We start from the raw sequence: 27,070 nt of genomic DNA, 5'->3' as shown, positions 1-27,070 counted from the left end.
ATGAAAACTTTCATTATTTTATTCTTGACTGCAGCTGTTTACAGAAATATAGTTGCGAGTATACAAATGTCCCAATAGAAGCAAAATATTTTTGTTTTTTAATATTCAACAAGTTATCACAGGATAGCTAAAAACATAGATGCAAATAAAATATCCCCTCATAGAACAAACTGAAAACACTGGGTATCAGTGCTTGGAAAACCCCCAACTACGAAAGCCATATACACAGAAATGCACAAAGGAATATCTGGTGCTACTTTCACATTGCAGGACAGTGGAAGAGGCAGCTCAGCAGTTGACCGGTGCCCCAGGAACACATGGCAGAAAGGTGGGTAAAGCCACTCCAAGATGCAGCTAGTGACAGAGGTAGAAAGCTCTGCTCTCAAGGTTTGTTGGAGCTTACTCCTTAATAAGGAGCTCAAACATAAGTATTTCAAATCGCGCCCACAATAAAAAGGCTTCAGGAATACTGTGGACTAAGCAGGACACGGGAGTGTGTGCCCAGTTCTGCAACAACCCCGAGGCACTGCTCTCAATCCTTCCAAAAGGGAGCTTCCCCCAAGCCCTGTTACCCCAACCTCGGCACAGCCATGCTCCTGAACAAGGAGCACTCGGGTCAGCTTGTCCCCAGCTTCAGGGACCACAGTGAAGTCATGGACATCTACACAGGGCCCTTGGCTCATCTGAGTCCTGGAGCAAACACACACAACTGGAGCATATCACAGTGGGCTGCTGCTGAGTGGTGGAAGTTTGGAGTCAAACAAGCAGAGTGTTGGTGAATGTCCCACAGCAAGCAAGGCAGTTCTGGGATTCCTCACCCCCAGTACACTTGAATATTGTGAGGCAATCTGATGAACTGTAACAGCAAAAATTACAGATCTCTGAAACAGCAAAAATGAGACCTGCAACATGATGGCTCAAAGAGAGGAAACCAGGGCATTCTCTTCAGTTTGGCAGAGGTGCTTGGATAGAGCCTGTACCAGACAACAACGTCCATTAATCAACCTTGTGTCAAACTGCACCTGATTTGTCATCCTGGTCCTGGTGGATAAAATACACACCAGTGACACAACAATCTGGATTTCTTTGAGAAAGTTCAGCTCCTCACAGAATCTAAGTCAGAGATCAGTGCACAGGGTCCCTCCTCATGCCCAGAAACCAACGGGAGCTCTCACCAGCTTCCAAGGAGTTTTCTAGGTAAGGACTGTCGCAGTAAAAAGTCAGATTAAAGAAAATAAAGATGCCTGCCTTTATGACAAGAAATGGGAGTGACCAGATTAAGCTTCACCTTCCCAATCCACAAAAAAACCCAGCTGAGCTGCAGCCAGGTCCTTTGCTATGCAACAACTGTAACCCACCAGGAGAGAACTGCTGGTGTCAGCCCAGCTCCTCCAGAGCAACACAGCCACCACCATTCCCTACCTGCATGAGCTGTGGGAGACTGATAATGGGAAAAGGTCCCCAGGTCAGGAGTCACCCATGGAAAGCTGGCAGGGCAGGCACACATGCAGACAGCCCATGCCACTGCCACATCCCCAGAGTCCATCCAGTGGCAGCTCTGCCCAGGGCTGCCAGTTTGACTGCTTCACTTCACCACCCCACAGCTGAAATTATGACTAAAAACATACAAAAGTACAAAAGTGAACAGCTCCTTCCAACCCGCAGCTATCAGTGACGTTCACAAGCAGAGCAACACTACCAACAGCACCACATGTACAGTACTCAAAGGTGTTCAGACAACTACTACTGAGTTACAGAATCACAGAATAGTTAGGGTTGGAAAGGACCTTAAGATCATCAAGTTCCAACCCCACTGCCATGAGCAGGGACACCCCACACTAAACCATGTCACACCCAAGGCCTTGTCCAACCTGGCCTTGAACACTGCCAGGGATGGAGCATTCACAGCTTCCCTGGGCAACCCATTCCAGCACCTCACCACCCTCACAGTAAAGAATTTCCTCCTTAGATCCAATCTAAATTTTCCCTGTTTAAGTTTTAACCCATTACCCCTTGTCCTGTTACTACAGTCCCTAATGAGGAGTCCCTCACCAGCATCCTTAAAGATCCCCTTCAGATACTGGAAGGCTGCTATGAGGTCTCCACGCAGCCTTCTCTTCCTCAGGCTGAACAGCCCCAACTCTCTCAGCCTGTCTTCATACAGGAGGTGCTTCAGCCCCTGATCATCCTCGTGGCCTCCTCTGGACTTGTTCCAACAGTTCCATGTCCTTTTTATGCTGAGGACACCAGAACTGCACAAAATGCTCCAGGTGAGGTCTCACGAGAGCAGAGCAGAGGGGCAGGATCACCTCCTTCCACCTGCTGGTCACGCTCCTTTTGATGCAGCCCAGGATACGGTTGCTTTCTGGGCTGCGAGCACACACTGAAGCCGGCTCATGTTCAGTTTCTCATCCACCAACACCCCCAAGTCCTTCTCCTTGGGCTGCTCTGAATCTCTTCTCTGCCCAACCTGTAGCTGTGCCTGGGATTGCTCCGACCCAGGTGTAGGACCTTGCACTTGGCATGGTTAAACTCCATGAGGTTGGCATCAGCCCACCTCACAAGCGTGTCGAGGTCCATCTGGATGGCATTCCTTCCCTCCAGGGTATCAACCGAACCACACAGCTTGGTGTCATCGGCAAACTTGCTGAGTTACTACACAACCCTCAGTAAATGACCTCATACTAAGGAATAGTATTTCAGGTTTATGAAAATGTAAATATAACAGTATTCTATGCACATGTCTACTAATTATTTATATATAATAGATATGATTCCTCTATATACATATATATAAAATCCTAGAATATACAGGCATTGCCTATTTACAGACATATAGGCTGTAAGAAAGAAAAAGCTGCTCCCTCCTGCGTGACCCCTCAGAGCCCCAAACTCCATTAGAGAGTTTTACAAGTACACTTCTACCAGAGTTTATCTGCTGCTACAACATTTCCTTGTATTTAAACAGCATTTAACCCATTTCAACAGCTCACAATCTACCTCAAAAAACTGCTCCAAATTAAAACAAACCCATCAAGCAAAGTATCTCAGTGCTTTCCTTTTAGCTGCTAAAAGACTGGAGCTGCCACCAGTCCTCCAGAACACAACAAACACCTATTCCTTGAAAATAAGCACTGCAGTAATGAAAAATCACCAGTGATCAATAGTTCTTCTCACCTTCCACCCACAACTCACAGCTCAGAGCACATAAAGCAATTCATTCTCCTTGTTCTTGCCTCTGTCCCTGTCTGTAATCCGTCATACTCCTTTCCTGGAATTACTCTGAAAAAGCAGCCCCAGTTTACCATACAGAGGCACCGTAGAGAGTCAAACACTGACAGGCAAACTCTTTTCTGACTTGACGAACGTACCCTTAGAGGAAACCATGTGCAGCTTTTTTAGTCCAGTAACAACTTTCAGATTTTGCTTTTTAATAAATCATCTTTCCTGCTACTCAAATAATGATTTGAACTACGTTTTAAGTCAAATACAAGCTTCTGAATTGATTAGTAGTATTTCTGAAGACTCTGGAAAGGTAACAGAAAACACGTTCAGACAAGTTTTCTATTTAGAAACTACATCCTAAACCAAAATCACAATAGAAGCTTAAAAAGTAAATAAATACAAACAAATCAACTTATCTAAATTAGGGGAATGTCCACTGATAACAGCTGCCCAGACTCTCAGTTTTTCCAGTTAAAAAAATCTGCCAAAGTGACAAATGCTGAACTGCTCATGCTTTATTCTATCTTAGAACTATGTAGGAAGTAACTACCCTATCAGGAATTAAATGTAATTATAATGAAATGATTGGTGATTAAACATCTACTTTGAAACAGCAAGCCTGAAATAATTTCTGGAACTACTTTTACATTAAAATAATAACAAAGCACTTGGCTTGAATAACTGCTGAAAAATCAGACAGTGAGGAGGCAATTAATAACAAGAAAGGACTTGCTAATTAAGCACAAAGAAGCAATAACTTCCTGCCAGAGGAGATGCTTAGCTGGTAACTGTGTATTACGGGCTATTCATACAATTCTCATATATATATATGTGTACACCCAGCATATAAGCAGCCAAAAGAACGCATGCAGTGGTCATGACTGGCAGCAGGCAGGTTAAATCTCCCCAGATTTTAACCTGTACCAAAAAATGGGTGTTCTGTGAAGCCAACACTCCACAGATGCTGTGCAGAGTGGACCACGGGTGCATTAAGAGGCACATGCTCAAGGGTAAAGCCAACTATGAACATGGAGGTTTAGACTTAATGGGTCTTTCAGAAGTGACCTTAAGGCAGCCAAAAAAAGTAACTTAAAACCCATCCCAGCAATGCAGCTCTACAGTTTTCTATGTTCACCTAGTAGTGTCTTCTACACTTTATTGCTGCTCTGTGGATATGACGTAACATCCCCTTTAGAGTAATGTCATTGGGAACTCTAAATTTATAGAGACCAGTATCTCAGTATCTTCCTTCTCACCCAAAATGGACTAGACATGATGCCACCACCTCATCTCTGCAGGCAACGCTCCATCCATCTACTCACAGATCCTAGGCAATGCAGAGTGAGCATGCAAAAGACTAAATACAGAGAAGATGGGATTAAAATAAAAGAAAAATAAATCAGAGTAAGCTCCAATTATCAATACTAAATGCTTAAATGCCAAAAGTAAATGTTCAGGATTGATAAAATACAGATGTGGCTCACACTGTTCTTGGGTCTTTCTGCCATGAAATCCTGCAGCCCGCCTTTAAGCTCTTTACTGGCTTATCAAACCTCTCTTTATCTTCTGTAACAGCTCTCTGCAAGCACTGATCAACCACTGAGCAATCTCTTTATTCAGAAGACAAATACTTTTTGTATCCAAATCACATGTTCCAAGTGTTGTACATTTAAACACTGACCTAAAATGAACACAATAAGTTTAACACAAGAAAAGGTGTTATCCAGAAGTGAAAAACCTGATAGCACAGCCCTTTTTTATTATTTATTTTACATTTTTTTCTCATCTCTTCATGAGCGACCCAAAACATGCACACAATTCAGACATACCCTTCCCCTGGAGCTGTAGCAGTCTTGGTATGAAGTTCTCTTTTGGACACCCAGTTTGTTAAATGGAGAATTGGTCCCTGGTGACTTGGCACTGACCAACCATACCACTTCCACGTAAGGATACACCCCTTTGGAACAACGGAACGAACTGAAGCAGCACACAAGTGAATTTATCATTCCTGTTACTTCTTCTGTGTACGAAGGCCCTGGACGACACCTAGCAGCTTGTCCTGGGACTGTGATCCTGAAAAAGCCACTAGTTCGTTTTCAAATAACTGGCTATTGACTTCCACGAGCATCTGGAAGTTGCTTCGGTCCATAATTCTGCCTTCTACATAGCCTCAAATAGCATTTAGATTGCTGCTTTCATGTCATGAACCGTAACGATATTGTTAATATCTTGTCTTAGCAGGATATAAGAAATAAATCACAGAAAGAAAAAGTATGGTTCAGGGTTAAAGCAGCTGTGGACACTAGGAAGCAGGGAATTGTATTTATCATGATTAAAATTTTAAACATTTTAGCATAATCATAAATTAAGAGTTAAAACACAGAGGCGCTAATAATAAAAATATTAAATAGACAGTGATAGTGGATAAAAGCTGAATGGCTCATCCTGAATGAAACCCTGTTACTTTATATATGCCTAAATGCCTACAGGTTTCCTTGCTAGATTGTATTGCTGAGTGACAGACACATCAAAACATACAGGGAAGCTTCTCATAGCCAGTTGGAACAATAAAATGCCTGATGGAATGGCGAGAGATGAACAAGTTATTTATGTTGCAAAAAGTACTTAAATACTCAATAAAGACATAACAAACCCCACCCCACCCCACTGTTATCAGACGCCACGTTGTGGTAGAACATCAGACAAACTCACAAATTTACCACAAAAATGTGTGGCAAAAAGAATATTTTATATATATGTATATATATAAATTTTTATATTTATGCCAATGTACTCACTCAGTACAAATAGCAAAATAGTATACCATTTCCTAAATACAAAATATAGCTTTCCAAAAAAATGAAACACACATTAGATATAAACCATCCAAAACTTGAACGATTGAAAACTGTATTCAAAATTAAATGACCCAGAGCAGGTCTCTTTCTGAAAAGTTCCCTTCATATCGGCAAGAAGCCTTACTACTGAAAACGTAATTCAATGCCTCTCAATGAGAGAGAGAAAGAGAGAGACAGAAAGAGAAAGTGAACGGTAGGACAGACTGACAAACGGGAAAATCCATTAAACAAACAAAAACTCTACATGGCTCAACTAAGCACACGAGTTAAGGGAAAAAAAACACACAGTAAACAGACTAGAGAAACTTAAAAAACCGTTTACAGACTAGTCTTTGTTATTGAAAATAACAAAAGTGTAAAATGACATGATACCAACTACACTCTACCAAGGCATAATCGCCATACATGACAGCTGTCTGGCTCTAAAGGCAGCAACAGCTTTCTACGTGCAGAAGAAGAAACAAAGATCTGAATGAGGCTGTAGCGAACATTCACAAAACTGTTCAGATAGTTGGAGCACCCAAAAATGCACACGCCTCACAATACAACTGCATGGTCTGGAGTGGGTTGTTCTTACATTCTGTAACATCCGTCAATGCTTTCTTTTTCTTTTTAAATTGAAACACGACAATCTAGAAACTAGACTTGGGGGACTGTTGGTAGGTGGAAACAAAAAAAATCACTTCCAAACTGCAATGAGCTCAATACACTACGAAGATGCAACAGCTCAGAATGAAGTGAAATTTTCCAGAATGCTTAAAAATGATGTAATTTGTCCCCTACTTGGAGTAAAGTCAAGCTGAAGATTCACATCAATAACAGCTGGAAAAACCCTGATTAAGGGGGGTTCCTGCATTTAGAAGGTGGTAGAGATATTCCTCTCTCCTTAATCCTTGATTATTTGTCAAAGCTTTCACTGACTAAGCAATTTAATGCCATGGATTCCTAAAAGCCGCTTCTGGTATTTAAAACCAGTAAGATATTAAAACACAATATGAAACTTGGGAAGAGAGAAGGAAAACCATGAAAAGAGTGGAAGGGAGAAGACTGGTTTGAGAATGGTTAATGCAACTTTACAGAGTTCTAACCCATCCAGTCAGAGACAGAGAGTTCTTTCCTCAGCCAGGCAGAATGCTCTTTACAAGGTATTTTAGAGGGTAAGATTTTAAGAGCAAAACAGAAAGTTCTTCATTCCTTCATTTTGTTAAGAGTCACCAAACCCTTGCTCCATGTACAAGTTACATGTAAGAGACATGGAGAACCGTTAATCACATCTGCAGATGGGAAGCACCCACCTCTGGCTATCTACAGAAGCGAACAATTTCTCCACTTGCTGATTACAGTTATCAATATTTGTCATTGCTGCCTACTGCAATTAGCAAATTGCAGTATTGGGTCTCCCACACAACTCTAAAACATGATCCCCTTCACTGACTGACAGCTATGAGTTGTGGCTCATGGCACAGGCATTTGAAGTTTCTGCTTCACAAGCTTTTCTAGTCAAAAGAGGAGATGTAAAGAAGGAAGAAGAGGAAACAATAGTAAACGTGGTGACATGTGTTACCTTCTACCAGCAATAATAGCTGATCAGATATGCTTTAAATTCAAAGAGCACCCCACTGTTAATGAGGTTTAGGAATCTGGTAATAGTACAACCCCATGCCCTAGTAAAACAAAGCATAACTTTTCAGCATTATTGGCACTAGAAATCCCAAATACTATGCTCATAGCCTTAGGTGCTAGATGCTGCAATTGGCCATGTGTGTGCTCTTTAAAAAGGAGGGCTACTCTTTGACAAAAGCAATCAGTTCCACACAACCTAATCCAGAGCTGGAAGGTCTGAGAGGATCTGTGAAATCATCACTTTTTTCTTCACAGAATTTCTGCAGGAAAAAAAACAAGCAAGCAAAACAGTTAAAAAATAACAAAAGCCATACCCTTAATTCAGCTTAGTTCCTTCATATTGGAAATGTTGCTCACCAGCAAACATGTAACTAACAGAATGCAGCACTCTTTCACAGAGGAGCATTACTTGCCTTCCACAGTTCATAACTTCATATACAAAACAGTTCAGATTAGAAAACGAAGTGTATCGCTTAAGCAAAACTTACAGGGAATTTAGGACAGCCACACAGTTAACTAGAGCAAAGTTACACACTGTGGACAATACTATATTCCAGAGACCTCCTGGTTCCTGGTACTCATTTGTAGTCAAAGCCTCTTTCACCTCTCTGGAAAAGGCACCTTCTAAAAGCGGACTGTTTCCTAGTTACAGCTGATGGTGTTTTCACAAAGACTCAGCATGCTGCACGCTCTCAATAGATGCCATGTTCTACCGAAACTTGTTTTTACGTATGTTACTGGAACCCGGGGAGCAACTTCAGAATAGTATAGACTTGAGTTGTTATTTACTCAATAAGCCTTAAGTTTTTAACTATGGTTGTATTTCATAACACTTTTATCTGACAAGCTATCAGTGATCTACTCTCCTTCCTAATAAAGTATTACACCCTAACAGCAGATGACAAAACATACAGCACCTGAACAAGAACCAATCTCAACCATCAGTTTCAATCTAGTCCTGACCTCTGATTATTATAAACTAACTGTTCATTTTAGCCACCAGTACTATATTCTTAATTAATCTTAACTGGTATTTTAGCTGGTGATACATTTCATAAGGCATGGTGATACATTTCAAAGTAAAGACCTACTGAACAAAAGTTTGTGTGGCAACAAAGACCCCAGAAACCCAAACACGTCACTTACTTGACTAGTTAAAAGGAGCCAGCCATATTGCTCCCCTGGTTTTGCAATGACACGAGCAGATCATCTATTTTCTCAATATTCTGGTTGGCTGCCATAGCTGAAGGTAGTGGAGATGTCTCAGGCATCTGCTGGGAGAGAAGCGCTGGCACGGCTGCTTGTCCCTCGCTCTGTGGCTGACCTGGCTGACTTATAGCCATCAACTCATCAGGCAACGTCGCTGGTCCAGAAGTTAGCAGCTGGCCACAGTCTGTTAAACAGTAAATGAAGGACAAGGGACCATTTAAACTGGGTTAATACATGCAGTGAACCAGCCAACTTCTTCACATATGATCTGTCTAAAAAGTTATGCGCACTTTTGTTCACACAGCCACTCCTACTCACCACTCCCTCAGGGCGTGAGCAGTGGTTCCACATCTACAGATTGCATATATGGATACTGTATTACAACCAAACACTATTAACACCCCAGAGGAGAACACTTAACTAGAAGAAAAACAAAACACACAGCAGAAGACAAGTGCTGAATCATACAATCACAGCATGGTTTGGGTTGGAAAGGACCTTAAGGCTCATCCAGTTCCTTCCCCTGCCACGGGCAGGGACACCTTCCACTAGAGCAGCTTGCTCCAAGCCCCTGTGTCCAACCTGGCCTTGAACACTGCCAGGGATGGGGCAGCCACAGCTTCTCTGGGCACCCTGTGCCAGCGCCTCAGCACCCTCACAGGAAAGAACTTCTGCCTAAGAGCTCATCTCAGTCTCCCCTCTGGCAGGTTAAAGCCATTCCCTTTGTCCTGTCCATACAGGCCCTTGTCCAAAGCCTCTCTCCAGATTTCCTGTTAGCCCTTTTAGGCACTAGGAGATGCTCTGAAGTCTCCCCAGAGCCTCCTCCAGAAAGCCATTGTGTACATTGTGGAAACATAATGCACCAAGAGAAACATTAGAGAGCTGCCTTAAGAAAGCATAACCCTTTACCATGTGTTTATATGTATTTTATGTAAATATTTGTATAGAGTTATTAATAGTATTTCTAGAATATATCATATAGATACTTATTTCTGTATAGATACACACATATGTAAGATGTTTTGTCACATGTTAATCCTAAGTGTAAGACAACCAACAGGTATTTAAGCTAAGCAACATTCAGAGCACCATGCTGAGTATGTATATTCTCAATTGAGGCGCCATGTTACTCACTCCAGAATATTTTAATTCTTTATAATACCTTAGAATTGAGTTATCACTGTCCTTCAGACACCAATCAGTAGCTCCTCTAAATTGTAAACTCAGAATCGGGCATCTGTCACTTACTGTTTTGAATGCCAAACAGGAATATTCCTGATGTTTGCTGAGATGAAGCAGGAGAATTCTGCAGCTGATTGATAGCACCTCCTGCTGCGTTGTGGAATAAAGAAGCTTGTTGCTGTGGAGGAGAAGCAGTTCCCTGGATTCCTGCCATGCTGTTTTGAGACGAATACATAGGAGACTGCTGCAGCTCTTGCTGGCTCATACTATTCTGCAAGGCAGACATGGAAGCTGAAGAGATGAAGAGGGTGACTTGCTGCTCTTGAGAACTTGGTGATCCTTGGACCAACTGAATCTGGGGTGAATTATGGAAGATGGCTGGCTGCTGCGCTTCAGCCTGGCTGGATCCAGGAGTCTGAAGAGAAGATACGGTACTCTGACTCTGGAACTGCATGGGCTGCTGCTCCTGGTTCATTGATGCCATGTTAGTCTGTGGATGGAAAATGGACTGGCCTTGTTGATCCTGATTGGTAACCGGGTTTTGGTTTGGATTGAAAATCATGTTCTGCTTTTGAGAAGCAATTGTACTCATTGCATTTTGATTACTGAACATCATATTCTGCTGCTGTTGCTGCTGCTGTTCTTGGGATGGAGGACTACTCTGAATAGCAACAATTGAATGCTGAGGCTGGAAGATAGCTCCTTGCTGGTTCTGAGGAATTGAGCTGGACTGCATGGAGCCTAGTGACACTTGAGACTGAAACAAACCTTGCTGAGCAGGCTGAGTCTGGGCCTGTTCTTGGGGAAGCATAGTACTCTGGATATGAGATATCTGTGTCTGCTGCTGGAAAGAAGTCTGCTGTTCAGTGTTTGTTGCTGTCTGAAGAGGAGAAATGGAATTTGGGCTCGTAAAGAATGACATCTGTTCTTCCTGAGTTGCAGCACTGCTCATTGAACTCTGGGAAAGGAACATGTTGGCTGACTGCTGGTCTTGAGGAACTGAAGAACTTTGCAATACACCCATGGTGTTCTGTGAGTGGAACATTGGAGGCTGCAGTTGGTCGGAGGAATTGGCACTGGTCTGGTTGTGGACAATGGAATTTGGACTGTGGAAAATAGAGCCTTGTGTTTCTTGTGATAAATTCTGAGTATCACCAATAGGATTCTGAGAGTGAAAAAGCTGAGCTTGTGAATGTGGAGACTGCTGCATAAAGCTTCCTGACTGAATAGACATGATCTCTCCGCCCTGCTGGAACAAACCACCTCCTTGTTGTTGAGTTCCACTTGCCTGAACAGCCATCATGTTTTTAGTAGATGAAAAGAGATTAACTTGAGATTGACTTTCTCCACTATGCTGCATTTGAACCATGGTCTGAAATACAGTGCTTTGCATCTGTTTATTCTGTCCTGAAGCTTCTTCTCCATCTGCAGCATTTGAGGTCTGAAACATAGCAGGTCCATTGTTGGAGACCTGTTGCTGAGCAGCAGGAGTAGTCTCACTCCCAGAAACACCGGGAGATGAAGAGAACAATTCACACTGCATTTGCATGTCTTCACTTGTTGATAACCCACTCATTATGTGGGAAGGCTGCTGGTAAACAGGTGACTGTTGCAGGGCTCCATTCCCTGATGTTGTTGAGGAGAACAAATCAGACTGCATCTGTGTTGCAGCCTGGCAAATGTTTTGTTGGATTCCTATCACCATTGCTGCAGAAGTCTCCATAGCCTGCTGCTGCTGCTGCTGTTGTTGCTGCTGTTGACTGGACAATGCATTTTCAGGCTGTGAGTGAACATTTTCAGCTCGGCCAGGCAAAAGGTTCTCTGGTCTAGAATGGACAGCTGTGTCTGATGAGGAAAATATACCAGGATTTACACTGTTTTGTATCTGGCTAACTTGCTGAAAGATGTCAGCATTTAGCTGATCTTGAACATCCTCACTGCTGTCTGAACCAGAAAATAAAACAGAAGATAACTGCTGCTGAGCTTCCAATACCTGCTGCACCAAGTCAACATTTCTATTGCTGCCAGTGGCAGTGTTTGTTGGAAAATTTCCAGCTTGCAGTTGCTGGATAGTGTTCTGTAACTGACTCACACCGCTTGCTGATGAGAAAATACTTGATGAAATCTGTTGCTGCAATGCCTGTGCTGGTTCTGAGAGTGCAGACTGTTGTTGTTGTGATGGATCAGTTAACTGTGACAAAGTGACTACTGTGCCATCTGATTGCAAGACTTCCCTGGCTTGGGCATCTCTTGTTTGGAACTGTGCAGCTTGCTGCAATAATGCATCACTGTTCTGCAGCTGACCTGGAGTTGAGACTGCTGAAAAGCTACCAGGCTGGGAAATGTCCTGTGTTTGGATAGTAGTTAGTGTCTCTGGACTATACACCTTCGGCTGTATTTGTTGCTGGTTTTCATTTTCAGAAGGTAAATGGGAAGCAGAAGTTGATATGCCAGACATACTGTTTTCCAATGTTTGTTGAGTTGGTCCAACCACACTTGAAGCCTGAATAGAGCCAGACATTAAGCAATTCATAAGCTTACTTCAGTTATGCTTACAAAACTTCCACCAATCACAATCCTCAAGAAAGATTAGATGGAAGATTTGATGGCTATGTATCCATCTCTCCATACATAACCAAACAAATAAGTAAAGGACTAGCAGTGGAAATGCTACTTTAAGGAAGAAATTAAGGTACAATTTCATGAAAACAAAGCTAAAAAGTGATTAAAACAATATTCTTACAGTGATTTACTAGTTCTGTGTCAAGGGACACAAAAAAAAAAATCACAGTATCACTAACCAATCAACCCTGGGATTGAGAATGAAACAAGGTAAGTTACTTTCAGAGAAAATTATTATAGATATTTATTATTAAATAATTATGTAATCATGCTCAGTGATTGTGTGTTTTGTCCAGACCAATCTCAGACCTGACATTTCCCCTGTGTGTTACGTTTCTCCACTATTAGAACTTGGACTGATGGGTAGATATAACTATTAAAGCTACAGCCTTCAGATCACAATCAAACTTACCTTGAAGACAGGGGGAGATCTTTTTTCTGCACTTACTTCCATTGGAGCCACATCTTCATTCTTAATCATACTGCTTGGCATAAGCGGAGTTATCAAGGCACTAGGAAGAATGTTGACCTTCTCCAGGTTACAACCAGTGGCCTTCACTGCTGCAGTCACACATAAAAACAAAGGAAGGGCAACGGAATGTTAACATCCATTATGCAGAGGGTGGATTTGTAGCAGTGGCTTGTTCGCCATTTCACTTTTCAGCCTTGCCACAGGAGCTCTCATCCTCATACAAGATGCTAATATGAAGAGATAACACAACCTTCAAAGGTTACTTTTAAGACTACCAAAAATGTCATAGTTTTGATTTTCTTCCTTTTTGTATATTTCTAGACCAAGAAGAGCCATCCACCAACTGCTTGAACTGCAAACACAGAAGCTTAAGATATCTTTCCACAAATTCTCACATTCTAAACTTTACTGTACTTTAACTGTGCAAATTCTCTATTTCATTTTGAAAAATGTCTGTTTTCAGATAACCACGTGAACAGAGTGCTCAAAGCATTCAGACTGTATTTTTATTCTGTTAAAGGAATAATCAACCAAACCTTGATAAACCTGCATGTCAGCTCTGTAGTAAGAGCAAGTTGTAATTTTGCCTTTGTAGTGCCTAGTTTCTTCATGTTTTTAAATATAGAAAGGTGGCTTTTTAAAATGAATTAGATCTTTTTAATTTCGATTTTTCCTGATCCACATTAAAAAAATACATAAGCTGAGATCTTTGCTGTAAATAAAATTAACTTTCTTGATTTCAAATACTGCTCAAATTGAGCTTAAAACAAACCAATGGGAAAGCATGTAAAAATCATAGTTCCATAATAAATGTAAATTAATCTTTAACTTAAAGTATCCCACTGGATCCCCACCTTTATCTGGGGCACAATCAGAGACAAAGCACATGAAGTAGACAAAACTGATCTGGTTTTGATCATGAACTATCTGGTTCATGATCAGCCTAGAGCAGAATAGGTATAGGAATGAGCCATCAAAATGAGCTGCCTAGCACAAAACCCACACAAGAAAGTAAATTAAGATTTATCACATAAATTAAATGGAGGACATGAAGCAATAGAAATAGCACATTTTACGAACAGCAGATGTTCTCCCACTGCCGTTGATATCCTCCCTTGTTAAGCCTCCATGCTAAATTAGTTGGATGTCAAGCTTGCCCTGATACAAAAATAAGTTATTTTCTTCATCTTTTTGATCTTGCTACTAGAGGTCTTACCAGTCCTTTTATCAGCTTGTTTCACTGCCCTAAATATTTTTGCATACTTCTCCCCCAAACATTCTCTGCAGGTTTAAACTCATCATATCTTGTATTATCCTCCCTAACAAGTTGTAAAGTCAACTTATAAATATATTCCCTGCCAAGACCAAGCTATTAACTTCAAACATGAGCTTCATAATTTTAACCTGAAGGTATGGATTCCTATCAAACTTGTGATCACATTGTTAATTTGCCTACTTTCAACCTGCTTTCACCAGAGCAGGCTATGGAAATTTCCATTAATCTTTGTACACTACTATAGTTTTAACAGTCAACTAAGAAACATTTCCTTCCTCTATTTCACTATCAAAAGCATCAATTTAATTCACACTTAAAAACCAGGCAAACCTAAAACTTGCTCCCTTGGAACAAAACAACAAACTTTGCATGGCATGAATGGTCAGAAAAAAATGAAAACAAATAAAAAAAAAAAGAAAAAAGGGGGAAAAAAAAAAAAGGAAAAAAAACCCAAACAAAACAACAATAATTCATTGAAAGGAACAAGTTGGAAGTGCCAGAACTAGCATTCTTAACTAGACCCACTGAAAGCAATCTCATAAAACCACTGGAGAGTGTCCAAAAAATACCAGGTGGCATGCTCATGTTTTCAGTATTCAGTTCTTCCCCACCACTACCGTTACATATAGTTTAGCTTAAATTAACACTACACTGTTTCTAAATCCTTTGTTTATAAATCTTTGGCTTCTTTCTTTTTAATTCTTCACTTGAAATCATATTAAATGAAGATTAGACTTCAGAGCCTTAGTAATGAAAAGTGAAGTAAACAAAAAACAGAAGAAAAAAAAAACAACTATTTTTTGCAGGTTTTGTTCTATACTAGCTCATGTTAAAATATATGTAAAAGAATACTGTTTACTAAGTAAAATATTCAGAACCAGAAAACAAACCTCACTGTAAGAATGTGGCCAAAATTTGTAAGAACAAACTTATCTTCACAGGACATTTGATTCATTCCCCCAAATCTGAGTAGGAATTTATAGTTAAATTATTAACAACAATGATAAGAATCAATTTAGTACCTTTTATAGCCTCCTCAAAAGAACAATGTTGGGCTGGGCTGGAGATTTCCTTTTTCACATCAACATTCAGAGTACCAGCTGTTGAGACAAAACACATTGAGAACTTCCTTATGTTAAAACAGCAAACAAGCAAAAAAAAACAAGCTAACCAAAACAGTTACTTATATACTAAAGAAACTGAGAGTCTTTGAAACCCAAACAAACTTCTGGACTGCATATTGTAATACAGATAAATAAATAAACAAAAATACAGTGATATGGTCAAACTTCAACCTTCCTCAGGATAAAGCTTGGTGCTATTTTTTGTTTGGATCTGTTGCACTGTATGTAATGTGTTTCCTTTTTTCCTGCTCAGCTTCATTCTGAACAGCTGTCTCCATGCAGCTGAAATTTTGAGATACCTGGCACATAAATGAGAAAGGCCAAGCCTTTAGATTTTATTATTTAACAGAGTAAACACTGCCAGCAAGATGAGCTTGAAAAGGTCCACGTTACTTAACATTTCTGTTGCATGGATTAAATGCTATGAAATCAAACCCAAAATGCTTCCAGGGAAAACTGCCCCTTTTTTCCTTCAGATTTTTATTTCACATACATGTATCTGGAGTGTATGTAAATGGCTGCACATCACGTGATCTTCCAGCGTTGGTCACAACATATATCCCCACAGAAACAGCTGAGGTTATTTGCTGGTCATGATATGGGGGCACCTTCACAATAAGATGATTCTGCAATGCAAAAATAATTTAAAAATCACATCAGAAGCCTAACTTTACCATCTTAATTGTATTATATCCATCAACACAGAGAAACAGACTGATAAAACACCAAAAAACAAAGACATTGGGAGAGATGTGATCACATTACATCTTCAGTGAAGTAAACTGATCTCCCTACATGATGCTCATTGGCAACCTACAATTCAAATGGAAAGACAAAGTCCAGTACTTTAAGCATAAGCTTATGCCAAACATGCCTTATTGAACTGCAGTCAGTTTCCCACCAAGTTCTGCTGGATTCAGACACTTCATGTTCTGCTGACTCAGGTCTCTGTATTCAGTATGAAAAGATGGAGGATGCAGGGATGCAGTTTCATGTTACACTTAAGAAGATTTAACACAGAGCAGACATCAAAAAATAGGTCTGCAGTCATTCATCAACAGGAATAGCGATGAGGGATCTCTATTCCCCAACTACCCACTGGAAGTGGGAAATCATTTCTATCAGTGCACACATGGAATACTGCCTACAGAGATGGGAGCAAGGTGAAGTTTGTCAAATGTCATTTATATCTAATAATTTCTCTCATTTCAGTCCAATAGTCCAAAATGACGGTTGTGGCAAAAAGAAGAGAGATATATTTTGTAAAACATTTCAGAATGGATCAGAAATCAAGCCACGTATAAAGACTATGGTGTATATCATCTATTTCCAGTCAGTACTAATCTAACGTGGCCTTAGGAAAGCTACTGGAAAAACTGGACTGGGCCTTTTAATTAAACTGTATGTAAGGGCAAAAACCTGCTCCATATACCACACTCCTACTGTATTGAAGTTCTTAATTAGAAATGAGACAACTGTACTTGTGTAAACCCAAACAAATGACATTCAACCAGATTCACTACAGAACTTATTTTAAGAAAAGGAGTATTATTTCCAGAAATGCACAGGAAAAAGGAAAGGCTTATTTAATTTTTTTTTGGAAACAGTATTTTTTCTTATTTAAATGCAATAATAGTAATAACAACAACACAGAAGTACCTGATGAAATAATTCCATGTCTATTTCAGCCTCTGCCTTCCATGAATTGTCATCTAAATGAAAATTAAAAAGCATAATTTATTGTACATCCATATAAAGAAATTTATTTTATTGCCTCTGATTCTGCTTGTCAGTTTGCTCTCTACAGTTAAACTTTATCACCCAGTGTAAACCCCAGTATCACACCCTCTTCAGCACCCCAAGCTGTTACTGCTTTCACACTAACCAGAAACGTTCTCTTGGAAAATCACTTTTGTTCCCTTTAGAAAGTTCTTGCCAATCAGAAAAACTTCCTCTTCACCCTTCACTGAACAACTGTGCAGGCTTTTCTTTAGGATCTCTGGAACTCCTGCTGGTTGAGCTGCAATTGAAAAAAACTAGTCTGAAATCAAGAAAATATCAACATCCAAAACAAAAAAGTTTTACTTACAGGATTATAAAAGAAAGAACGAAATAATTCCTCAGCTCTTCCTTTACTATATCACTAATTTAAAAAGCTTTTCAGACAGTAACCATTTCTATTATCTCCTCACTAAATGTGATGGCCTCAAAAATCCCACTTAGGGAGATGATCCTTTAATAACATTTTCCCTTTTCTCCTGTGTTTATTAAATCCTCAAAAGTGAAACTTTCAGTGTTAGAGCTAAAGTTCAAGAAACTTCAGTCCTGTAATTTCCTGGCATAGAAAGCAATAAATGCATCAGGCCTTAGACACACCTGAAACACATCTTCAAATCTATCCATTTAATATAAAGCTCATTTTGTCCTCCTACGCAAAAGGGTATAAGTAGTAATTCTCCTGGATTTTTTTTTTTTCCAAGTTTGTTTGTTTGTTTTTTTACATGGGGTAGCTTCCTGGCTGGTGCTTTAAGCAACCTGGTCTAGTGGAAGGTGTCCCTGATCATGGCAGTGGGTTGGAAATGGATAAGCTTCAAGGTCCTTTCTAACCCAAACCATTCCATGACTTTCTAGAATTATATACTTCAGTTAACAGAAACCCTTGCAAGAGTTAACGTGTGTATAGTTGGGGATTATAGCAACTTATATCCTATGAAGTAGCAATGAGAATGCAGCTTACAGTTCCACACTCCTGGAAACTTGTACCTCTCAGACAGCAATTCAGATGATGATTTGCGATAACGTGTATTACAATATCTTTGATGCAAACTATTTCTATGCTTCTTAAAGCATAAGGGCCACATGGGCTAAATGAAAATGAGCACCAAAGGCAATTTAAATAGACACACATTTTAAAATTATGTACTTTGACTTTGTCACATTTCGTATTTTATAAAGTAATTCCAGCTTCTTACAAGTTTCTCAACCACCTTTTCTGCTCACCACAAAATCCAAGTGGCATAAGCTTGTACTTGTGCTTTGCACTTACACAGCCTACTTTTTAGTGTTTATTAACAATATTCTGTGGGCTTACTACACAGAAGAAGATAACACTGTAACATTCCAAATTATCTGATGACCTTTCAGAGAGGCTTTTTCTAAAAGTGCTGCAGCGGGTTCCTAGGCAACCATTACACAACTACTAAATATGCTAAAGACACATGAATGTCTGAAAAGCGTAACTGGATTTAGGTTTGCTAGCAAGTGAACAAAGCCTATTTGAAACAGACCTTAAATAAAGAGCCTGCATCTATTCAACATCTTTCCTATGGTTTCAGGAACAGCAACGCAGCTTTGACAGCAGTATTAGTGACAGCACACAATATAAGCAGGCTGTGATGAGTGATAATGTAAACTTCATTATGAGAAAGTCAAGTACACATCTGTAATAAGATGTGTGTAGCAAACAAACCAGGTGTAAAGTGCCTGAGGACATGATTTATATAAATGAGTAACTTCATAAACAACATTTTATGCCATATGGATCAGACAGTATACGTACTGGCACAGTTTGGTTGGCTAAGGTCTGCTGGAAATCACTGTGACTTTCGTGTAAGTTAAGAAGCAGAAGCACAGAAGCCTTGGAAAAGCCTCAAGAATTCCCCTCTCAACCTTCACATCACGATTAGTTTTACCCACACTATTACTCAAAGACATGATTTTGTTTCTTTGTTTTAGGTGTCCAGCAATGGAGATGCTATAAAATTCCTGGGCAAACTCTTGGAGATTTACACAATTAGGAAAAATTTCTTATCAACTGACCAAACCCCACCTTGCTAAAAACTAAGCCAATTTTTTAGAACTTTATTTATAGAAGGATAACTTTTATGTCCTTCTTTCCTTCTTCCTTTTCTTACAACGGCCCTTAGCACATCATATATTCCACTTTTCACTCACTGCCCCTATCTCAAAATACAGCTACTAATGCTACACGTATACATGGCTTCATTGAACAAACAGAAAGAAGACTACAAGGGATCCTCATAAGCCAGTACAAGAACGGCTTTATCAACAAGCTGAGCAGAAATTGCACCAAATACAGCTTTTTTAGTTGAACAGCCTATCTTTAAATTTCCTAAAACATCTCAGACACTCAGCTTCTACCTACAGGAGCAAGTTTTGGACTGTCACGTGCTTAAGAAAACAGATGATTTCTGTTCCCATTTCTGCTATTATTTAAATAACTTTAACCAGTAAATTAATGATACAAATAAAATGTATGCAGATAGAGATCTTGTAGATTTTACAGAAAATGCTTTTTCTTAAATCTGAAAATTAGTGTCAGATACTACAATGCTGCACTTGACTGGAATGGAGCTACAGAGACAATCATAGCCCTAGCAAACGTGCTTACATATTTTCCAATAATATAAATGCCTACCTCTGAGAGCTCCACCAGTTAAAAAAACACTGGGAAAAGAAAGATTTAGGAAAAAAGTGGCAGGAGAGGAAAAGAGAGGGAGGGGAACACCAATTTCTGGGAGAGCACACCAGAAGTCAAACCACTGCCTAAAGCAGAGAACATGGCTGAGGACAGGAAGAGAGCCCTCCCCTGCACCAGCAGTGGCACGTCTTTGGTTATCAGCTTTATCAGGGTTTCTGCTGGGCTCCTGCTCCACCCGAGACCTGCACACGGATTCTCTGCAACAGCAGAAGACTGGAAGGAGGGATGGGCCACATGCCACATCTGCCAAACCGCCTGCTGCCTGCAGCACTGGAACCGCATGGTGGTAGCTGATGTAGAAGCTCACATGGTTTTAATTATCTCCTCTTCCAATCTGTTCTTTCACTGGCAACAAAGCTGCAATTTCTGATGAGTTGAATAGGAGCGCTGACACAATAGGTACTGACAGGGTTTAGAAAAACAAAAAACCCACCAAAACCAAGAACTTCTTATACAGTGGAAAGAACACAACACAAGGAGCTTGCATAACCACAGTATGTTTCACGCATGTGGAGAAAAAGCTCTATCTTCTTGTTCATCAAGAAATATCAGTAACCCCATCGACAGCTGTGTTAAACATATTTCCCTATTTTTTCTCTTTTGCAGATGAGCAGAATTCCATGTAATTGGAAGCTGCTACAGACTCTACAGACACATGCAGCCCTTTCTGGTTTAATTTTCGCTGCTGTTCTGCATAACCAAACCAGTCAGCGCAGCCATCTGTGCTCAGTGCTAAATAGAGCATTTTAATAAAGAGCTATAAAAATGTTCCATTCTTGCAGTGAACCAGAACAGATTCAGCCTCTGGCCCAGCAAACTACCACAACTGTAGAGCACCATGCTCACTAACTCATTAGAGGTCTTTTCGGCCACTGAAAGCTGCCAGATGAACGTCACAACGCAGAAGAGATTAAAACTTGTCTCAAAAAAATCATATCTAAGTTAAAAAAAAAAAAAGGACAAAAAAAATCTGACTGTTTAAAAGGCAAAGATTAATTTAATAGAAGATGACGAAATTCATATCTACTTTTAAATACTGGTCAGTCATTTGTCTAACATCCCACCTCAAATAAAAATTAATTCACGTGATCTTAGCCACAGCAATTCTGAAATAGTCATGGAATTACACTGGGGTGGGCTTTTTTCCCTGAGGCATTTTATGGCAATCACACTATAATTCAGAGTCCAATAATACCAACTTTCTGATACTTACTGCACAAAATTGGGCAAGAGGGTGTCTGAAGAGTCAAAGTTGAACCATCTTTGCGAGTGATGTTAACACGAAATACCAGCCTAGCACGTGTGCTTTTTTTCTTCGAGCCAGCAATCCCTATCCGAGCTTCAACATCAGCATTTCTTAGCTTCAGTATCCCCACACAATCAACCCTATCAACACAAAACAGTGTAAAGTTTAATACAGTTCAATATGTTCAGCACTTTAATAGTCTTTCAACACATTAGGCCATAAGTCAAAACTCTGGAAGTAATTACTGAAATAGTCTATTTATTTTTTTATTTTTTTTGAATGAAATCCCTACACAACCTTTCTCACTACATAGCTCGCTTTTCAATTCAACCTTACGTAACTTGGATGGGGACTCTTCATCAGGGACTGCAGCGATAGGACAAGGGGGAATAAGTTTAAACTGAAACGGAGGAAGTTCAAGTTAGATCTTAGGCAGAAGCTCTTCCCTGTGAGGGTGCTGAGGCGCTGGCACAGGGTGCCCAGAGAAGCTGTGGCTGCCCCATCCCTGGCAGTGTTCAAGGCCAGGACACAGGGGCTTGGAGCAAGCTGCTCTAGTGGAAGGGGTCCCTGCCCATGGCAGGAGGTTGGAACTGGATGAGCTTTAAGGTCCCTTCCAACTCAAACCATTTTATAATGGATTATGGAAGGAAAGAATAATAAAGCAGTATGAGTAAAACACAAAATGCGATATAACAAGTCATTCTGGTTAGCATTCGGTTTATAACCACAGGTCTTCACTCTTCCGTTCCAGTGGCTAGATCTGGATTTGTAGGATTGTTACTACAAAATATTCTGCATTTCCTTTAAGAACGGTAGAAGAAAAGTTATTGTAATGATATCATTTTTTACGCTCAGTGGAACTTGGAAGTGATAGCTATGTCATAAGATAACTCTGGCCTTCTGGGAAATGTCTACAGGGCCAGGGTGAGAGCGAGGCAGTGCTAACTTTCAAAAAGGCATGCTAGATGCAAAATTATTTCAAACAAAAGAACAAAAATTCCAACCAAACACAGCATGAGGTGTTAAGAAGAATACTGTAGTTTTACCAGGATCTCGGGCTCTACATCCAAACAGTACAGGGACCATCTGATATCTAATCTGAGTACAACAAAGTTTTGCGCTGTTAGAGGGCGAACAAGCAATAACTAGGGAGCAGAGAGCAGGGAAAAGCGTGATTCAGAAGGTGGCAGTAGCATTACCATCAACAGAGAGGTGCTACAGAGTCACTGAAATACCAGGAAGATTTCTTTTGAGACATCAAGATTTCTTACAAGAGAACAGCCTAAGCAAAACTTTGCTTCCCAAGTAATTAATTCATCTTTCTAGCATCTCTATATTTACATGGTTTTACATTAACACTTGAGGACAATTATAAAATTACTCTCCAAGAGGCAGTTTCCAAACTTATCATGGGAATATATTTTACCTTAAAAAATCAAACTGATACAGTTTATTAACAAACTGTATTATCCTACTGGAGAAGTGGATACTGACAATTAAATAAACCTTTCTTCTCTTGAAACAAGACAAGCTGCCAAGTAAAGAGTGGCAGCTTTCAATCACATACCCATTGAAAAGAACAGATTCTACTGAAAAGAATTATTTGAAAAAAGATCAGTTCCTTTCTGTATGTTATGATACATGTGAACAGCTTATCAGAAAATCACTTGTATCTGAAGTTTGCATCTGCTCAGCAATTCTTGTTAAAAGACACAACAACTAGAAGAATCACCAATCAGTTATAATTCACCTCATGCTTGAATATGCACATTATTGATCGAACACAACAGGAAACTAAAGTAACAGTTAACTGATAAAGTTTAAGGAAGACCAGGTTAAGAATTAAATAAAATAAACAAATTGAGAATGTAATTTTAAAAGTTTTTCTTATACCCACACCTTCACTAAGTACCTGGTGTGTTCCAAGATGTTCAGACTTTTAACTACTAACCCACCCAATCAAAATAAGAAAATCAGTTTCTGAAAATAAACTAATAAATTAATTTACTTTTTTTTTTTTAAAAAAAAAAAAGCTACTCACGCAAGTGTCATATTGTTGCTTGGGTCCAGTCCAACCTCAATAACAGTAGTTCCCTCTATATCCACTTCCTTACAGGGGGTAGTGTTTCTCCCAGTAACTCTGCAGGCCTGGTAGAACCCATGTGGCTTCACTCGACCGGAGTCATTACCCACAAATACCTGCAGCACCACCGGCTCATTGTGACCTTCCAGCTGAAACACAACACCACAAATCAAACATTTCAACAGAACTCCTGTTAATTAAAACACAAAACATTTTATGCAGGTGAATTTGAAGTAAATCAGCTCCCAGTGTTGCTGGAAACAACCCTAAGGGCGGAAGGAACAGAAATTTTTCATCTAGTTTATAAACAAAATGCTAACTTCTTTTATCTTTTGGCATTCGTTTTTTCATTAAAAGACAGTCATTTAATAAACAGGTAAAATTTATTTTTACTGTGATGTAAAAGAAGTCTTGAAGTAAATTTGGGCATTGTATTACAAATTAATTTTATTTTTTTTTTAGGTAGTAGTTAAGAAAAATATTCCTGAGTAAAAAGAAACACAAGGTCACTGCCAGATTCCCATGTGAGAGAGAAATTCTTTGCCAGGGCATTCTAAGAGGAGATAAAACCAGTATTTGCAACGTTTTTATTAAGCCACAATTGTTGCTAGAGAATTTCTGAGTGCCAATGTTACATTTCATCCTGGGCCTGGAAGCCCAGTCAAAATTTACAGAAAGAAGCTCAAATTTTATTAGTAAGGAAATGCAAATGAGAGCAGAATCCTCCAGAGGATCTTTTAGGAGATTTATCCCTGTCAACTTAGAAACTGAAGTTTTGAAGTTCTCAGTGAGTTTGGAAAAGGGAAAAATGAGCAAACACTGGTAAGAACAGAACATTACTCATGTCCAAAAGGAACAATAAGCAATGAGGTGGGTGTTCTGACCATTATGGACGGGCAAAAACAGAATATCTCTGCAGGTGGCTACCTGACAGGCTTCCAAGTAGGAAACAAGAGCTAACAGGCAGGGTTCCTAGCAGAGAGCTCAGGAGCTAAGAGAGCACAAGTGAAGTGACCATGAAAACAGCCTATGAGATGACTTAAGTTCACCAGGCAGTCAAAAGGCAGTGGGAAGTAAAGGGTACTCTGATATTCTACCATTTACATGGAAAACTGAATGAGCAGTCTTTGTGTCACATCACCAAGGCCTCCTTGGCCAGAAAGAGCATCGTCACAGCTAAGTAGTGCTGCTTTTCTTTCTGGTGTTCTTGTTAGAAGAACATATGAACAGTGTGCAGAAGTATCTCACATGACTTGGGTGGTAACTGCTCCAGCTCTGAGATAACATTAGCAAGACAACATGAAGATGTTACTGATGGTAGGGACACCTCTGCTGACACTCTGCATTCAGGATAATCTTTCTTTTGCCAGCCAAGTCACTTAATTAAGGTTCATTTACACAATTTTAATGTTGCATATTGATTGTAGTCTCTCTAGTTCTAAGTCATCAAATAACATGGTTTTCCTTAGACCACAGAACCTCCTGCTTCTTCTCCTCAGTCTACTTAGGAGCGATGCATCTGAATGGCTGCCTATGCTGCCAGAGAAGAGCAAGCACCAGATCTCTTCTGAACTAGCAACATTTTTACATTCTTCTTCCACATCTTCAAAACAAACCAAAAAAAACACAAACCAAAAGCCCTCTTGTCCTTTACAGACTTTTCATCACTAGCTCAGATTTCCTGAAGATCCACTGACTCGTTTTGTCTGTCCAGCCCTGGCAGACTTTTATAGGCAGCATATGAACTAGTCTACCTACTGGTAAGGCAAGCTTGAGCTTCCAGGAATTCAGTAACATGAGACTCTTCCAAACAGAGTTTTCACAGACGGGTACTAAAGGATGACTTGGAAAAGAATTAAAAGGAAATTCAGATGAACAAAGGCCCATTAAGAAATTTCGCATAAATAAGCACTAAATCACCATAGCAACAGGATGATATGAACAGATTCTTTTCTTATGAAACTTAACTGGATTTCTACATTTCTGAGGAACAGAATTTCCGCATCTGTTCTAAGGAACAGATTTCTATATTTCTGAGTGAAGTTTTGGAAACGTTTCTAATGCTGTCAAACAGGACTTTAAAGATAAGTATACTTCTATAGTCTGTCAGCAGTACTCAGCACAAATTTTAAGGGCTCTATCATAAACACGCCTTTGTGGACCTGGTAAATTAGTCTGGATTAAGAACTTATTGGTGCTTTCTCAAAGCATCATAATTAATAAAAAATAAAAAAGGAAATGTCTTTTCCCAGATAAAGTTGTCTACTTGCTCTGCCTGTTCACCACACTCCACCCAATATGACCAGGATGACATTCACCTCAGTTCCAACGGGCACACAGTGCCAGCCTGTGCTGACTTCAGTGTCGTCCCCCCCAACTTTATACTCTTGCCACTGCAACTTCTGCGACCGTGTCTGACATCACTTCTTCTGTTTGCTCCTGTTTAAGTCAAGTAAAGCATTACTCCTGGCAAGCCCCTCCACCATTTGCATCAGGAAGCCTTCACAAGCACAGCCCTGAAGTTTTTTGATGGCTTCTACCAGCCTATGTAACCCTGCAGATGGACAGATGGCTGAAATCTTCCAGTCAGATGGGTCTGTATGCAGGACAATCCTGCATCATCTACTGTCTTCTCAGACAGGAAGTCTGTAACAGATACCAAAACATTTTCCCTAACTTCCTCCCTCCTCTTGTCTCCAATCCGTTGCTCGAGATCTGTGCAATCGAGGAGCACCTCATGATACATGACCTCCTCTCTTCCTTCTAAACAGCTGCTACATATCCGTGATTGCATTCCAGACACCACCCCAAGCCTCTGTGACTCCAGCCAACTCACAGCTCTCTGACTATGCAAGGGAAAAAAACAAGACCTGCAGACTCACACTCTGGTCATTAATGTGCACGCACTGGCAGACAACCTTTGAATGTCACCATTCTGAGCAGAAAGGCAAAAGATCTTTCTGTAGCCTTCTTCCTCATGGTTCTCTGTTTGTAGCTTCTACTTTCCTTCTGGGCTTTGGTCCCCGTCCGCTGAAGAACTTGCAGTAAAGCCCTCTGGCAGAGGCTGGCAAGCCTCACCACCAACAGCTTTCCCCCTCTCTGAGCAAGGTGAATTACATCAGCTGTCCTTTTCTCCAAATGAAGCAGGATGAACAAAGAAGCTAAATGCATGCTGGAGAGCCAGCTATGCAGCCAGAGCCTGGATTCCTGACTGCATCTGCTCTATCCAGGTCCTTCCCCTGATCAGCAGGATTGAGGACACCATTCAAACCTGCATGCTGCTCACTGCTGCCTCAGATCGATTGACCAGCAACACCTGAAGATATCAGGTCTACACAGGGAACAGGCTGCATTTCTTACAGCATTTCACTATCCTACTTCTGCATGCTTCAAGTGCCTATTTAGAGAATTTCTGTAATTGTAGTCTAAAGGGACATGCGTCACAGACTATACATCACTGCCTTTACATAAAGCTTCCTTCCTCCTGTTAACTGTGATGCAAGTAAGACCTCCTGGTACCTGCAAGTAATAATAATCTGTACAGCAAAGAGACTGCAAAGTCTCTCCCCTTCCCTTTAAAAACGGAGATTCTAGGCCCTTTGCATTAGTTCCCATTCTACTTAAGCATCAATTGGGAAGGAGTCACTCA

The 27,070-nt window shown here is 40.2% G+C and overlaps 1 protein-coding gene across 3 annotated transcripts in view; it reads right to left on the bottom strand.

Moving 5' to 3' along the window:
* Positions 1-7,065: 7,065 nt before the first annotated feature.
* The window catches only part of NFAT5 (nuclear factor of activated T cells 5), a 63,331-nt gene continuing 43,326 nt past the window's right edge, over positions 7,066-27,070 (bottom strand). For all 3 annotated transcript variants that reach the window (XM_061444075.1, XM_061444077.1, XM_061444076.1), the window contains 10 exons: positions 23,380-23,570; positions 21,306-21,478; positions 17,477-17,611; positions 17,251-17,303; positions 16,085-16,217; positions 15,490-15,567; positions 13,132-13,280; positions 10,164-12,600; positions 8,853-9,099; positions 7,066-7,966 (listed from right to left, as the gene is read on the bottom strand). In XM_061444075.1, coding sequence (XP_061300059.1) covers positions 8,861-9,099; positions 10,164-12,600; positions 13,132-13,280; positions 15,490-15,567; positions 16,085-16,217; positions 17,251-17,303; positions 17,477-17,611; positions 21,306-21,478; positions 23,380-23,570 — 3,588 coding nt within the window. In that variant the 3' untranslated portion in view covers positions 7,066-7,966; positions 8,853-8,860. The remainder of the gene's footprint in view (positions 7,967-8,852; positions 9,100-10,163; positions 12,601-13,131; positions 13,281-15,489; positions 15,568-16,084; positions 16,218-17,250; positions 17,304-17,476; positions 17,612-21,305; positions 21,479-23,379; positions 23,571-27,070) is intronic.

Source organism: Pezoporus flaviventris, unplaced genomic scaffold (genome assembly GCF_033815535.1).
Source record: "Pezoporus flaviventris isolate CSIRO_AGI_PZ_B2104156 unplaced genomic scaffold, CSIRO_AGI_Pfla_v1 ptg000667l, whole genome shotgun sequence".
Classification (NCBI taxonomy): domain Eukaryota; kingdom Metazoa; phylum Chordata; class Aves; order Psittaciformes; family Psittacidae; genus Pezoporus; species Pezoporus flaviventris.
Note: the sequence above shows the minus strand (reverse complement) of the source record. Positions and strands in the feature narration are given on the sequence as shown.